At 41.4% G+C, this 16,750-nt stretch overlaps 1 protein-coding gene across 7 annotated transcripts in view; it reads right to left on the reverse strand.

The window, feature by feature from the left end:
• ptpdc1a (protein tyrosine phosphatase domain containing 1a) overlaps window positions 1-16,354 on the reverse strand; it is a 41,812-nt gene extending 25,458 nt beyond the window's left edge. For 6 of the 7 annotated variants that reach the window (XR_009783005.1, XR_009783003.1, XR_009783004.1 and 3 more), the window contains exons 1-2: window positions 16,174-16,354; window positions 9,892-9,986 (exon numbers count right to left, since the gene is read on the reverse strand). Coding sequence is in view for 3 of the 7 variants with exons in the window: in XM_061728192.1 (XP_061584176.1) it covers window positions 9,892-9,979 (88 nt within the window). In the remaining 4 variants the exon portion in view is untranslated. The remainder of the gene's footprint in view (window positions 1-9,891; window positions 9,987-16,173) is intronic. The other variant, XM_061728191.1, reaches the window with a different exon arrangement.
• Window positions 16,355-16,750: the final 396 nt, after the last annotated feature.

Below are 16,750 nucleotides of genomic sequence, written 5' to 3' on the forward strand. Positions count from 1 at the left end.
CTACAATGTCTCTTCTCCCGACACCCATGAAGCCATAATATCCTTAGACGCCGAAAAGGCATTTGATAGTGTGGAGTGGGACTACCTCTTCAATGCTTTAGAGAAATTTGGTTTTAAGAATAATTTTATTTCATGGATTAAGTTGCTTTAATTGGCCCCTCAAGCCTAAATCAGGACGAATAATATCCAATCAGAATATTTTTGCATCTATGGAGGGTGGAGGGTACTAGGCAGGGCTGCCCTTTGTTCGCGAGCGCAATTGAGCCTTTCTTATTACAGATCTAGAAATGATACTCAACTGAAAGTTTCCCTTTATGCAGATGACCTCCTTTTATATGTTTCCAACCTGCCTGTCTCAGTTCCTGCTGCCCTTGCCACCCTTCGCTTATTTGGTCAAATATCTGGACACAAATTGAATTTAAACAAAAGTGAGATATTTCCCATTAACCCTGCTGCTAAAACGTATCCCCTGAAAAATTTCCCTTTTAAAGTTGTCCATGATAGTTTTGTATATCTTGGGGTTCATGTCACACACAAATTTGAAGACCTCTACAAAGCTTACCTTGCCCCCCTATTGACCCGAGTCAATGTACAGACAAATAGACAACCGACTTCCTGTTTTTTAGCAGAGAAGGGGATTATACTTTCACGGAGTGATTCAATTTTTAAATGTTGCATATTTGGCATGACATTGAAATCTTTCTGTCTTTCAACACGTGGAGTGTGAGTGTGGAACAATTATGTGTGGCGCTCATGCAATCACAAAGCGTGATCAAGTTTAAAAATAGGTACAAAAGCATGGTTTTCCTGATGTACGGGGAGGAAGAAGGACTTTGACACGGGTGTTCTCTCACACTTTACTATTTGTTTATTTACAATATTCACTTGTTTTTATATTTGTGTATTTATTTTCAAATATGTAAATAATTATGAGAATGGATGTAGTGGTGTAATAGGGGCTGGGAATAAGGGTTGTAAATAAGGTAATGAGAGGGTGTCGGAATTAAGTAGGCTTATACTTCTTCCAACTCCTTTTCAGATATTGTAGATTAATATGTTTCTTCTCTTTTTTATTTAAACATGTTTCTCTTCTCTTCTCTTTATTTGTTTTTGTTTGTTTTAAAGTATTTGTTATCCCCTTATTTTTCCCCATTTTAAATCACCCAGTGCACCTACCTGAGTCAATCCTGGGCATTGCTCTTGTAATGGAAAATTTTGGTATAACACTGTCTGTTGCCTGTTTTCATTCCTATGCGAGGTCATGTTCCTTTGACACAGTGGCCTGGCATGGTTGCCAGGGTGATGGGTGATGTTTTGTCTTTTCCAGCTCCCGAGTATAAAATAACCTGTCTATAATCTTCTTCAGCTCACTCAGGACTGACGGTTTATGTGACCGGTTGGACTGTGTGGCTCCGTTCAATTGAATGTTTGTCCTCTTTTCATTAAATCTTCGAAAGACAGCTGAGGTGTCCTGACATTCTTTTTGAACAACAATTTTTGCCACCACAATTTGGCGACCACGAAGGGACCTCATCTGTGCCGGATTTTTTCCTTCTCTCCTCCGGAATCGAAGGTGTTTTAAGCATGCAACAACCTCGTACTCCCCCATCAAGTGAAGGTCGAGGAGAGGGCCTCTCGTCCGGAGGGGGGTTGGGAAGGTCCCCGCACCGACTGGGGTCGAACGAACCCGGTGGCTTCAGAAACACCTCGCTGTTCTTTTGGGTGAGTTTTGGAAAGAAAACGGCCGAAATAAGTTGCGCGCTAACGTCTCCTCTCTGCCTATTCAGCTGATGTGGCCGGTAGTCCAAGTATTTGGAACCGGGGAGGGCTGGTCCAGCCAGGGTCTGAGGACCTTGGGCTGTTTTATTACTGACCTAGGAGTTAGTGATCGAGGGGCCAGACGATGTCTGGGAGCGTCGTAGAATGCCTTTCAATTCTAGGTGATGAAGGAATTTTGTTTGTTACTAACCTAGGAGTTAGTGATCGAGGGGCCAGATTTGTCTGGGGGCGTCGTAGAATGCCTTTCAATTCTAGGTGATGAGGGAATTTTGTTTAAGAGAAAAAGACTCGCCTTTCGGTACGACATCAGCTGTGGGTCGCCAGACGTGACGGATCACGAGTGCTTTTGTAGCCGTGGTTTGAGAGTGGAGACTACTTCAAGTCGGGAACTTGAGGGCTCTGGATTCGGGGAATCCGAGTGTGCCAGACGGGGTCTGGGGGCGGCCTGGGATGCCTCATCCAATCCTAGGAGGAGTCGGAGGATTTGCGTTTGTGCTCTGAGCTGTCTGTTAATGTCTGGCTAAAAATCTTGACTGTCTGGAGGATAACAAATAATTTTGAGAAATAATTGGAGTTGGAATGTTTTCCTGTTGTGTCGTGGGCTTCTGCGTCTAGAATCCGGTTTGAGTTAAGTGGGTAATCCGAAGTATACCTGGTAGGATTTAAAAGATGCAGGACTCCAGTCAAATCTGAACCGTGACTTTTTCTAATATATTTTTAATCCAACTTTCTCTGTGAAAGAGCTGCGCGAGTGTTTCCGGCTGTTGTGACGTCACAAACCCTGATAAGCGGAAGACCTTGGTTACCCATGGTGTTGTTTTTTTTGTGTTTTTTTTTTCTCTCCTTCTGAAAATTTAGACTCGCAACACGTCTGAGAGGATCAAATAATCAGTTGTGGAGGCCAGTTTTTCAATAAGCCTTCTGGGAGTAATTTTTCCGAAGGACCAGATTTTTCAGCACTAAATGTGAGATATATGATAGTTAATTATGGAAAAGAATAGAACCCACAACCTTTGTCGGAGCTGTGGGTCAGACAACTTAAATTCCCAAAATAAAGAAAACACGAGAAACAGGAAGCCTGAGCGTTAAACAGCTGGAGGCTTTGCAGGTTAGACCAGTTATCACTCGCTAAAAAGAAAAATGAAAAACAAATTTAGATAGATTGGAATGTGGCTGAGTGAGGCAGACACCCAAACAGACTGTGCCCCAGTGTGTGAAGCTGGACCCGGTCTGGACTCTGCGCCCCCCGCCCCACCCGCCCCCCCAACTAGCGCCAGGGCCTCAAGCAGAGCTCACCAGCGCCTGGACTTCACCCAGCTGCGTCCGTTTGCCCCCCACTGCCCCCAACTCCACCCGTGGGAGCACCCCTCCCCCATCTTCACCCGTTTCACCCATCGGAGAGATGAGGAAAAGTGCTGGGAAGACTGGCTGTCTCAAGGACATTTTTGACTGGCAGAAAGCCTGCGTTTCGCCAGGAAAATTGTGAGACTATTCCTGCAAAAGGCTGAAAGAGTGCAACGGGGGGGCAGAACACAGTGAGGGCCCGCGCGAAAAGGGGGGCCGGACTGTCTAGGGGTGGCGAGGAGAGCCGGTGAGGTGTCCGGCGGACACGCGGAGGCCGGCTGTGAAGTCTGCAGAACACGTGAGCACCTGAATACTAAATACACATACACACAAGAACCTTGTTTTTCATTTAATAGGTCTGGATTTTATGTTTAATGTCCGAAGGGAAGGGAAATCAGCACTTGTCTGTTTAAGATTAGATTATGATTTAAGATTACAACGTAATTTATTAATAGACGTTGGAATTGAGTATTGTGTCAGGAGAGGTTATTCATGACGTGTGGGTACACACCCCAATGCTGTTGTAGCTGCTTGCCCGTGATTAGTATCTTCTCAGACGTGGTTATTAATGAATAAAGAACTTCAAGTTACGTGAATGCAATAGTAAAATTAAATAAGTATCGGTAATTTTACTCATGCCGAACTGTTAGTGAGTTAAGGGATTCATTATAATACTTTCGGCTGTTAGAACATTGTTGCAGGGGACTTTTTGTTTATTCTGCAGCAGGTAAACTCTTGCATCACATGCCGGACTGGAAAGCCTCATTCCCGGTTAATTAAAAATGAGGTACAAATAAGATGAAGTGATATAAATGGACTAGAAGCAAAATGGATTCGACCTGGATTCACACACCACTATTCTGTCTCAGGTTCTGGTAGAACGTTTTAGTTTTATGTATTTTTTCCTCGGCATTCCAGTCCATCCTAACAGTCAATTTTGTTTGCTGTTGTTTTGATGATAAAATGTTACACGTTTGTTTTGATGGTAAAATGATACACGTTTGTTTTGATGGTAATATGTTATACGTTCACTCGTGTGGGGTCGGCTCGACCTGGGGTCGAGCAGCCGTGGTGACCAGCAGGAGTCTGGGAGACCCGGTGACCAGCAGGGAGGAGGGGTAGCTGACGTAAGAGTCACTCCTCTCGATGGATCTAGGGGAATGGGAACTTTTGTTTGCCTGTTTTGGCTAATGGTTGTCCTGTCCAATATTTTTTGTCTAGTGTTCATGACTGAAACTGTTTATTGAATTGGGGATTCCTGTAAATGCATTAAAGTGGGTTTGAGTCCCACTAAGGGGGTTGGTTTGAAGGTCAGGGACCTTCGGGGGTCTGGGACCCCCCCCTTTTTTAGCTAGGGATTTAAATTGCCAGATCAACTTGGATGTTGATGGCGTGGCTTCGTGAACATACTATGTTGATACTTTACTATGTTGACATGAGCCTGAAAGACATAAACAGAGATGTTGAGATTGTGAACCCCCTCATGTATGTGAAATTCAGCATTAACTGCTGATGCGCCTGCGCTCTGTGTGTGCGTGTGTGAACGCCTGGGTGTGTGTAAGCTCCGTGTCGCTTGTCTGGCTGCGCGTTCACGCAGGGAGCGTTCACGTGAGGCTGCGTGGATGGGAAAGGGATGTTATCTCATTTTCCTTTCTGTTGACGTTTTTTTTTGTTAAATTGATACAAGTAAAATAGTTGTTTACTCATTCTTTTCCTTGAATGGGGAATTGATGATGGGGAATTGTCGAATTGGGTTGATTTACCATTCGAATGGTTGCAGGTTACTTTTGTGATACTGTATTTGAACCGGATTGTGGGTCAAGGACGTATAAGGCCTTTGAGTAGCCCATTTTTGAAATACTTAAAATAAAGATATTTTTGGCCATTTTCCAAACATTTGAAATGTAGTGTACACGTACATGTATGTGAAAGCTTCAAACAAAGGTATTTTAGTGTTTTTAAACCTACATCTATAGGGCAACAACCCTGGTTTTTGTTGTATGGAAATGGGATTCTTGCCGTTGAGCTGTGTATGATTGTGAAAAGCATGTTACATATCAATCATTTTCCTTTATCTTGTCTGTCGTGAAGTCACATACTGATGATTGACGGTTTCATCAGGGGTGGGTTTCGTCCCGTAAAATGAGTGCCCTGTGGTTTTTTTTGGATATGGGTCAATGACAAATAAGGCTTCCGCAGAAGGTATTTTTAAAAGAACTCTGTTGTATCTACAATATTTTAAGATTATTGCATTCCAGTGGCCAGGTATTTAGTATCTTTAGCGTCCAATTTTACATTTAAAGACGGAATAATAATTATACAAATATACAAATGTATGCGTTTAATACGCATACACATCATAGTTGTCAACCATTTGTTCACTTTAACCTATTATTTATTGGTTTAAATGAATGTTTTATGTGGTCGCACCACCTGACATCAGTTGTGCCACCTGACTTTTACAGCTAATTTTAAATTAGACGGGCTTCTACTTGGACACCTGTATTGGCTACCTTGGCTGTCAAGTTCATACATATCATTTTTAAATAGAATAGAGAGTTTTATGATAAAATCACATTTTCCTAGTTTTCCTAGTTGGTTGTACCATTTGACATTTTGGGGGTTTGAGATGCCAAAATGTAAAGTAACATATATTATCTGAATGTACCTGAAAGGTATTCAAACTAAATAGGTTTTATAGAATAAAGTGATATATGTCATAAATTGATTTAAATTATTTTAAAGGGAAATAATGCACCCGGACACCAGAATATGCATGCCATGTCGTTGACCCATATAGTGTTCATGAGCCTACTGTCATTGGCTCTGAGGGGCAGTTTGGAAGTGCTTATTGCAGTATGTTGATGTTATCTTGGTTGCGAGTGAGTCCTGAGACGTGTGCGTTAAAGCTTCTCTGGACCTGTTGACCCATTTTGGCTGAACAGGGGCATCAAGCCGGCCTGTCCGAACTGCAGTTTGTTGCCACAAGGGTTGCGTTTCTGGGTCATGTCATTTCGGGGGAGGGCAGATCCCTCTCACCTGGCAGAATTACGGCCATTCAAAAGGAGAAACGCCAGAACTGGTCATTAATAAACAAATTATGTAAATTCTGGGCTCCACCAGTTATTGTCGACAGTGGGTCTCGCATTATGCGGAAATTGAGGCACCATTGGCAGCAATTGCCCATGGAGAAGGCCTACAAGCATCAGACCCTGGTACCTGGCCTGACGAGGCTGACGACGCCTTCACTGACCTGAAACTGACGTTACAGACGCCTCCACTACCTGGACTGCCTGACTGTTCACGACTTTTTGCCCAGACTGTGGACGGAAAGGGGGGTTACATGACTTCAAGTGCTACAGCAAGTTCTTAACCCTTACCCTTTTGCCAACAGCGGATGATGGAGAACCACTCGCAACGCTAACATCCATTTGTTCCCCAAGACCTGAATTTGAGTGATGATGCTGTTGTAATGATGTTGTCTTTGTTCCCCAAGACCTGAATTTGAGTGATGTTGCAATTGACAATGCTGACTTTGATCTTTTTGTTGTTGGTTCTGCTTCCAGGCCTCCTGCTACGTGAGTTAACATTGCAGGTTTTGCTTTTGGGGCTTTTGTCCCCGATACGTTTTTTTTTATATTTCCACAGGTAGACCCATAGCGCATCACGTGGATACAATGTTCCTGCCTACACAAATTGCTGTGTGTAAATGTGATGATCACACTAACAATCTGATTTTGTCTCTCAATGAAATGTTCAAGCTGACGCAGCTGCAAAAGAAACTGCGTCCAAACAACCATTGTCTCTCAAAGTACGAGCTGTCTCCCTGCTACTTCCATCCTCGGCTGTGACCTCAGTTGAGATTGGTGAATTGCGACTACGGGCTTTGCACGCTGAAATATGGTCCTGGGAGGATGCAGACTGCAGGGTAATTAACAGGGTGTGAATGGGGCCCGACGGCCGGCCATGTCTCCCCAAGAGTTTTTTCCCTCACTTTGCTTAATTGACACAAGGTTTCATGTGTCAAGGGGTGGGGGATGGTGAGTGAAATTCGCAATACGAGTGTATACGATGACACTGGTTCACGAGAGGGGGTTCACAACTCGCCCCCCCAGACAGACGTTTCAACATTTGCAGATGGATTTCATTGAACTTACACCCAGTGAAGGCAAAAAGTTTGTTTTGGTTATCATTTGCATGTTTTCTAAATGGATTGGAGCTTTTCCCACAACAAGACAGGACTCCGCCGCAGTGGCCGGGGCTTCGATGCACCTGATAATTCCCAGGGATTCCCGGGGGATTCTGGCGAAAAATCAGTTCAGACAATGGCGCTCCGTTTGTGAGCGCGGCACTGAAACAGGTCGGTGAGTACATGGGCATAGATATAAGACAACATTGCTCCTACCACCCAGCTTAATGTGGTGCTAATGTGGCGCGCCAGAGAAGCAAAGATGGCCTGAGCCCCTTTGAAATCCTGTTTCAAGAGACCTTTAAACAGGGATTGGGCCCGTTTAAGAGGCAGCAGCAAGAGACTGGCCTTTGTGAAGACGAAATGTTACGATATTGTGCAACCTTGTCGTCTGTTTTGTCTGATATTAACAAGCAGGTTAAGGCGGCCCTCCCCAAACTGGCAGAGACGAAACTCCATGACCTCGGAGTGGAGACTACATCGTGGTCAAAGACTTCAGACGTAAACACTGGAAAGCTCGGAGGTGGAACAGACCGTTCCAAGTGCTTCTGGTGACGGAGACAGCAGTCGAGGTTGCAGAGAGACGTACCACGTGGATCTACGCCAGCCACTGCCGACGGGTTCCTGATCCACACGCACGCCATGCACCTGATCGAGAGGCCACGGCCATGGCATCCCCTTAGGCGGCTCGGATGCGGCCTAAGGGTGGCGACTAGCGTTCTGCTGGTCGTCTCCATAGGGGTGAGGTTGCTTCTGCTGCTGTTGGAGAGCCTGCACGATCACACGTCACAGACCAACTGCACGACAATCTCACCTCCCCCAGACCACGATTCTGAGGCGGCACTTGCCCCTCATTGGCTGGTGAGAAGGGCTGCTGTTAACACGACCAACATGACCAACACGGCGTTGCAGCTACAGGACAACATATGGTTCCGTACCATGACCACTGTGACGAGGCAGCTGACCAACGAGACCGATGTGACACATGTTGTCGGATACCTGAATGAATTGTTGCATTTGCAGAGGAGGTCCTTGTTTTCCATTTCAGGGTGGGACACTGCACTGTTCAACCTCTCTGCCCCTGAACTGACTATTCTTTTGGGTTTGTGTGTTTTTCTGCGTTTTATTGTGCCATGGGTGAAGAAACTAGTAGCTTCTGCCATTCCCACCGCACCTGGACGGTTTGCCCAGGAGATGGACCACAATGATGAGTGGGTTCCTCCTTCCATGGAGGATCCAGAGCTACTTTAATTTATATTCTGCATTAATCCTTCCTCAAGTTGATGATGTTTTTTTCATTTATGCTGTTTTGAACTGATTATGAGCTGTTATGTCCTGTTGACAGGTTGTGAGGGAATCCAGCATTAGCCCCGTGGTACGGTGGGTTAAAACATGGAGGGTTTTGCCAGGACATGTGGAGAATTTTGTCATTTTTTGATTATTATTATTATTATTATTATTATTATTATTATTATTATTATTATTTTACATGTTATCTCATTTTATCCTTGAACTGCATAGTCACACAGTGCCTTTGATTTTTTTCTCTTCTCCTTTTCCCTTCATGGACTATTGTGCTGAATGTGATTTGTTTTGGTATTGTTTGAAGTAGATTAGTTTATATTCCATGATGGGTTTTTCCCCTACAGGGATTTTTTCCTTCCTTATCTATGATAGGGTAGCTAGACAGATTGAGTCTTTTGACTCTCCCCTTTTGCCTAGTGGAGGGAGGGGTTTTGGCTCTTCTGTACCCGTGACTTAGATCCTCTGTCGGGGTTTCTGTAACTCCCGCGTTGGAGAATGGGTGTGCTAGCGTTTGGCTGGTGCGCGACAGAGCATTAAGGTCACGGGATAGGTTATTGCAAAATTTCCTATTTTATGGTTTAGCATAAAAATGCTAAAAGGGGTGGAATGTAATGGAAAATTTTGGTATAACACTGTCTGTTGCCTGTTTTCATTCCTATGCGAGGTCATGTTCCTTTGACACAGTGGCCTGGCATGGTTGCCAGGGTGATGGGTGATGTTTTGTCTTTTCCAGCTCCCGAGTATAAAATAACCTGTCTATAATCTTCTTCAGCTCACTCAGGACTGACGGTTTATGTGACCGGTTGGACTGTGTGGCTCCGTTCAATTGAATGTTTGTCCTCTTTTCATTAAATCTTCGAAAGACAGCTGAGGTGTCCTGACATTCTTTTTGAACAACAATTTTTGCCACCACACTCTCCCTCTGCCTATGTTTTAGTTTTTTTAACATCTTTAAATGTTTATATGTTGTTTATATAAACACCTTATAATGTATGCCCATATGTCTGAAATAACTCTTCAAATAAAATAAAATTAAGCTTTATGCATTACTACTGAATTTATTTATTGATTTTTTTCTTACTCATAGAAAAACATGACAGTCAATTGCTAGCACATAACCATAACATAAAGAACACCTCGTCTTGCTGGCAATGGTTTTTTATTTTTGAATAATAATAAACGCAGCTTAACATCAATGCAACAAAAATTTCAAGTTTGCAGTCCTGCACAGCTTTCATACCCTTGTGTTATTTCTGTGTAAAGAGCTTTCATACCTGTTTCTGTCTCTGTGTTGATCTGGCCTCTCTGGGAATCACCCATGGCGTAGGGCAGATCAGTCAGTATGGTGACAGCAGCTGCCATGGCAGGCCTGAAAAAAGAGAATCAACATGTCATGGATAGGTGGGGAAAAAAAAGAACCCGATAGCAAACGGTTTGGTTGTGCAAATTATGCAAATAGTCGCAGAGGTTACACACAGTTGAGATAGGAGGAGCTGAAAGGCGTTGCCTGGCAGGATAACTCAAGGGAGAGAGGGAAATCTGCAAACTGAGCTTGCAAGTTGCTCATGTGTAAATCTGACCACAGGACCTCTGGGAGTAGGTAGGCACAGCCTGTGGAGAACTAAAGAAGCTGCACTGCAAAATCAAATAGCTGTCATGACTTGTATAAATAAGTAATCAGTACTCATATGTACTACTTAATAGGTTGTATGAAGTAACATGCAATTGCATGGCAAGAACGTAGCTTTTACCATTTATTCTGAGTGTAGTTTACTTGGACTAATTAACTATCAATAACTAATTTAATTTTTAATTAACTTGGCATGGTTTAAATCATTGTCACTAAAGGGTTCAAGATGCTAAGAGCATTTTTTTCCACACTTACGCTAAAATCAATGAGATCTGGGCATGTACACTAGTAGCCAGGACCGTTTTCGACATATTTTCCTGGAGGTCTTGTCGCATAAAAGCTCCATTGGCTACCCGTAAAATTCAGAATCCAATTAAAAATTTTATTACTTGCGTATAAAGCTCAAAACGGCTTAACTCCGCTATATTTGCAAGACCTGATAGTGCCTTATGTTCCTAACAGAGTTCTCCGTTCTTGGATTTCAGGTTTACTCGTAGTTCCTAGAGCAGTGATTCCCAACCTTTTCCAACTCAGGGCCCACTTTTATGTCTCAAAAATGTTCGCGGCCCACCACCTACTATATTATACACTGCAAGATAAACTCCTGTTAGTATTTAAACAACTATTGTCAAGCCATTTTCATTGAGCTAAATCCGAGCCATATTTATTTGAAAAAGAAAATTAAGAGAATGAATCATGGCAATCAAGCAATTACATTTTTTAATCGGGATTAATGGAAATATTTTCATTGTTAATTTGATATATATATATATTTTTTTTTTTTAAATGTTCCGTTTACCTTAAAAAGAAAAAAAAAATGTATGAAAACCTCTGTGTTTACCTGAACAACAGGCTGGATTGGAGATACAACACTAACACTGTTTATAGGAAAGGATAGAGCAGATTTTACTTCTTAAAGAAGCTTGAATATTTCCACTTTTGCAGCAAGATGTTGAATATCTTATCTATGAGTCTGTTGTGGTGAGTATTATCACAACTGGAGTCATCAGAGCCAGTGACTTAAAAAAAACTGAACAAACTGATAAAGAAGGCTGACTGTTCTGGAGTTTCTGGAGCTGATTGTGTGGAGGATACTTTATGAAATTAAGAAGAACATCCTCTTCTCAACACAGTGACTCAGCAACAGAGTTTCTTCAGTCAGAGCTTTGTTCAGATCTGCTGCTGCACAGACAGCTGCAGGAGATCCTGCCCATGCCAATAAACCTCTACAATTACCTAGGGCTGTGCGATTAACTTTTTTTCTTTAAATCACATCAGGTGAATTTATTTATGGCATTTATGGATTTTATGGCATTCCTAAATAAACGACCGTAATAAAACATCTGTTTTCCAATAATTCAGATCGGGCTAAAGCAATAACTAATGCCATTGGTGTTTTCATAGCGGTGGATCTGCAACCATGTGAAACTCGGTTGTTAAATACACAAATTAAACTTGTTTCATTTGAGAATATTTTATCTATTGGAGAAGTTGGTAAGAGATTTAAGCGGAATTATATTTATTCCTATTTTTATATTTATATTTTTTCAACATCTAGTCAACGTGACCTTACTATAACTAAACATCAAGTAACGTTAGGTTTTTAGCGTAAACCCAATTTTCAAATCTATATCATAATCCAAATATAATCCATTTTTTGTTCCAACCTCACACTAACTTTAGGTGTGGAAGACGAATGATTTAAAATGTGAGTGTATTTTTCTGTTTTAGTTACAACTGAACAATATTCTGAATTATTGTGAATCAGTTGAATAAAGTGGGCTATCCTGACTGTTTTGTTTCGCTTTATATATGTTTTATCATGCACCTTATAACCCGGTACACCTTATGTATGAAAATAGACCTGTTCATTGATATTGCGACTTATAATACGGTGCGCCTGATCGTCCGCAAAATACGTCAATAATAGACGTGAAAGCTAAATGGAACAAGGAGAGATGTTTTTTGTCCCACCAACTTAAGTTATGGTGTCAATTCTTAAAATACAAAAAAGAAAAAAAAAAAACAGTGAACATAAACATTCAAACACCCGTATGAACATAATAAACCCACGACTCTTCCCAGAACGCAACACAAAGCAAAGAACGATGAAACCCATAATGCAATACGATCAACACAACCACAGCATACTAATCCGTTTTCTTTTACAACTTAAATCAGAAGAAATGCCACCAAATAAATGATTTTTCCAGGCCCTAACTTCTGACAGGAGTGTCTCCAGTTCATGGTCAATGTTTGTTTTTATTTGCTTTTGAAAGTTCCTTGTCAGGATGAGCGTTTTTTCGTGGATATTTATTCTCATTATCATATTCAAATTGATGACTTGATGGAGGAGACAGGGAGGAGCATCGTGCTCCCATATCCATGTTCAATTTCACATTGGTTGTGACTTTCAAATGAAACCTGCATGGATTTGGGCGTACTCAGTTTTTAACATCTGAATTTATTTTTGCCCACACCAGAATTCACGATGAAATCCACAGACGCTTTGTAAATGAGTCCCCTGGGTTGGCCACCCCTGGTTTATAATGTGTTTGGGTTTAAGTTAGTGGTTGAATTACCCAGCTGTCAGAGATAATATCAGTCACATGTTTGCTAATTGTTTGTATTGCTATTAAGCAGCATTACCAATGTCTAATGAGCATTTGACTCCTTCATCGCTATGACGGAGTTATGTGTAATTCTGCATGTTATTAAGTTAACTGATGTTAATTAATCACAGCCATTGATGTCTGGGTAACTAAACATATCAAGTGGATGGATGTCTTGTCTTAGAGTGCCATCTAGTGGCTTTTTGAGGAAGCATTATCACTCTTGACACATCAATTCAGCTTATAGCTATGGCGGTCTATTACTGTGATTTGATCATAACATGTCTATTTCAGAGTCATTCAGTTGAATACGCCAATTTGTATTTACATTTTTTCTCCCTCTACTCTCTGTACTCCCACTACCCCTACTTTTCAGCACCACCCATAAATTTTGCTGCTACGTCACTGCGTGGTTTACGTTTGGGTACGTAAGCGACTGCGTAGTTACGCTTGCACATACGTCACACCATATCAGGAAGCTGAGAGATAAAAGCTGTTTTAATTTCAGCTGTAGCGTTGTTAATATGCCACTTTATTAAGTTTTAATATTTTTTCAGGCGTAAAAGTAACTGTTAAGATCCCCAACCTGGGCTCAGTTTATCCAAATAACGGATAGAGCAGCAGCAGCAGCAGCAGCTCACGGCCGGGTCAACCTGCGCTGTCGTCCCGGGGAGAAACCTGCAGCTCTGTGGAGAATTACCGCTGGCTGAAATAAATCATTTAGGAAAATAAATGTTGGTTTAATAGATGAAATCTAACAGTTGTAGCTACGCCTGTTAAGAAATTTGCTCCGAAAATTTCGGAATGAAAACTGCCTGCCGGCTCGGGAACTGATTTATGGTTCCGCGTTAAATCGACGCAGAGCCTACGGCGTACGGTACGGCGTACGGAGCACGTCGATTTAACGCGGAACCATAAATCAGCCTTTATTCTGGCGAGGTTTGAAAAAGACTTTGCAACAACGGGCAAACGAGTGATTATGTAGATTCACTGAGTGAATATTATGAAAGTAAAATATATATTTCTCGCTAGAAATTTAATCAAAACGCATTTTAATGCAGAAACTAACTCAAAATATTGATTTTATTCACTAAAAAATAAGAAATGTCCGCCATGTTTTTTTTTTGATTCGGTCCGCAAATGACGACGAAAAGCATTCTGGGAAATATTTCTGGCCCTAGTTCAGCTAGGGTGCATCTGAAATGCATCGCTGTGAAGGGCCAGATTCATAAGCACTACCCCTAAATAAGCACACTCCCCCTAGGTGAAAAGAGGAATTAGGACACCACTACCCTCACGGGAATGCGCAAAATTTAGGGGTAGGGCTGAAAAGTAGGGGTAGTGTGTGTATTGGGACAGGCCCCAAAAATGTTGCAATTTCTAAGGACTAAAACAGGAACATGGGCTATGATGTATTTTCCTCCAGTTTTTTCCACTTTGTTTTAGTATTTGAACTACTGTTTTTGTAGTTTGTGGTTATTTTTCAATCATTTTTTTGGTGGTTAATGTTATTTAATTGTTCCATTGGCTTTTTCAGAGCAGGGTTACAAACTATAGTTTTGATAAACTTAAAAAAAAAAAAAGAATCCAAGGTACTTTGGTTTGATACTTGAAGATAGCATGCAGTCAAAACATTTTTATGACTAGTATTTATATGTGTTATTTCATCAACAGACACCCTTATATACCCTTATGTTGGAGCTGGTACATAATGTAACCAGTTTACAAAATTTGGTTTCCAAAACATGTCTATGCTTCACAGAACTAAAATATATCTAAATAAACTGATATCCAGTCGAAGCATGACCTAAATGATAGGCAATGACACCCATCCTAATGTGTGTGGGTATATATATATATATATATATATATATATATATATATATATATATATATATATATACGTGTGTGCTCAGTGCTCACAGGTGAGACACAAACCAGCCGCGTCATTATTCATATAAGACGTGTTGTAAGTTCCAATCCATAGTATGAAACAGGCGTGATGGTTTAACAAATGAATAATCGGCCAACCAGTTTAGTCAACAATTTTTGCGGACTGCATCCATAATTTGTTGCAGCCCTAACGAACAAAACGTAATGTACCGGAACGTTCTGGAAACCAAAAGGTTCCAAGCTGGGATGCCACTTCCTATGCATGTAAAAATGTGTTAAAGTAACCTGACTCTTAGAGTGACAAACTTTTCAGCAAAGTTAGAAATATATCTACAACAACCCAGACGATGTTACTGATGAGCATATAGACCCAGCACTGAGAACAGCAGTTACCCCTCCCTTCCTACTTCCTATCACCGTGCCAGCGCATTACTGTTTGGCCTGGAGGAAAAAAGCAGTCGTTTTTCTAGCCGACACTGAGTTGATATAATCTAAATAATATACTTTAAGATCTTCTTCTTCTTCTCTGTTATATCGGCGGGTCGCAAACAACTTTAAGGTGCATACCGCCACCTACTATACAAGAGTGTGTAAAATAATTTCATTTAGCCTATTTTAAAATTCTATTTATTAGCCTAGTGTCTTTTAAGAAATTAATCAGTCTTTCTGGTGATTTCAACCCCCTCTCCCTCTGTTCCCAGTATCCCCCTCAAATTCCACTCGTCCTGCCTCTCTCACTTTTTCCTGTAGCCTTTCTCTTTCTATTTCATATCTGTTACAATACATTAGAATATGTTCACTGTTTTCTTTAACTCCACAGTTCTCACACTTATCACTGTCCCTTTTTCCCATAACACACAAAGTGCCATTTAATCCTGTGTGATCCAGTCTGAGTCTTGTTATGACTGTTTCCTCTCTTCTGTTCCTTTCTGTATAATTCTTTGTTATGATAGACTTTTGTATTTTGTGATGTCCCTGTCCTTTCTGATCTTCCTCCCACCTTTTCTGCCATACTTCCATTCCTTTCTTCTTTATTACTGCTTTACCTTCTCCTTTTCCTAGTGGAACTGATATTGTTATTTCCTTTTGCAATGCCATTTTTGCTAATTTATCAGCACCCTCGTTCCCTGTTACTCCCTCATGTGCTGGTACCCAACAGAACTGTACATCTATGCCACATCTGTGTATTCTTAGTAAACTATGATAAATATCTATGAGTAAGTTGTTGTTGATTGTGTACTTTCCAATACAGCTATTGAATCTGTACTTTAAGATACGTGGAACTACCGTTTTTAACACAACCGTCCCGTTTGAGAGAACGACATCCCTGGTGCTGATGCTGCAAAGCTGACGACTTCATGCAAGCTACTTATGTTCCAGTTAGCAGAGCTAGCAGAGTGTGCGGGCCAGGCCTCACTTACCGTGTTCTCTCACCTCCACGTACGTGGCAGTCGTTACACTGTCCGACATGGTCCCATCATCTCTTTAACGGTACTGTTAGGTTTTTGCTGGCACTTAGGAAATTTGCGTTTTCTTGTAGACACATCATTTGATCAGCTAAGTAAAGCTAGCTAATTAGCTTGCAGCCGGACGTGTAGACCATAGACATATAAACGTAGAACATCGAGTTCTTGCTGCTGCTGCGATACGTCAACGTCGCCGCCATATTGGATGTGGCAAGACTGCGCTCATAAAGCGCCTTTCTACAAAGAAATGTATGTTTTACGTCTCATTTATTCATTCAGACACGCACTAATATACTTGGGAAACAGTTAGGCACCACATATATTTAATTTTCTCAGATGGCAAAAATAAGAACTTTATTGATCCCACATAGGAGTAATTCATGTTATATCAGCTATAGAGAACAAGGTAATGCCGAAAAACAATATATCCCCCCTCACAAAAAAGATTAAAATTGAAAAACATATTTTCTCATCAACAAAGCATAGGCTATTATACATTTTTATACATTACATTACATTGTATTGTTATTTT

This window comes from Cololabis saira, chromosome 8, assembly GCF_033807715.1.
Source record: "Cololabis saira isolate AMF1-May2022 chromosome 8, fColSai1.1, whole genome shotgun sequence".
NCBI lineage: Eukaryota > Metazoa > Chordata > Actinopteri > Beloniformes > Belonidae > Cololabis > Cololabis saira.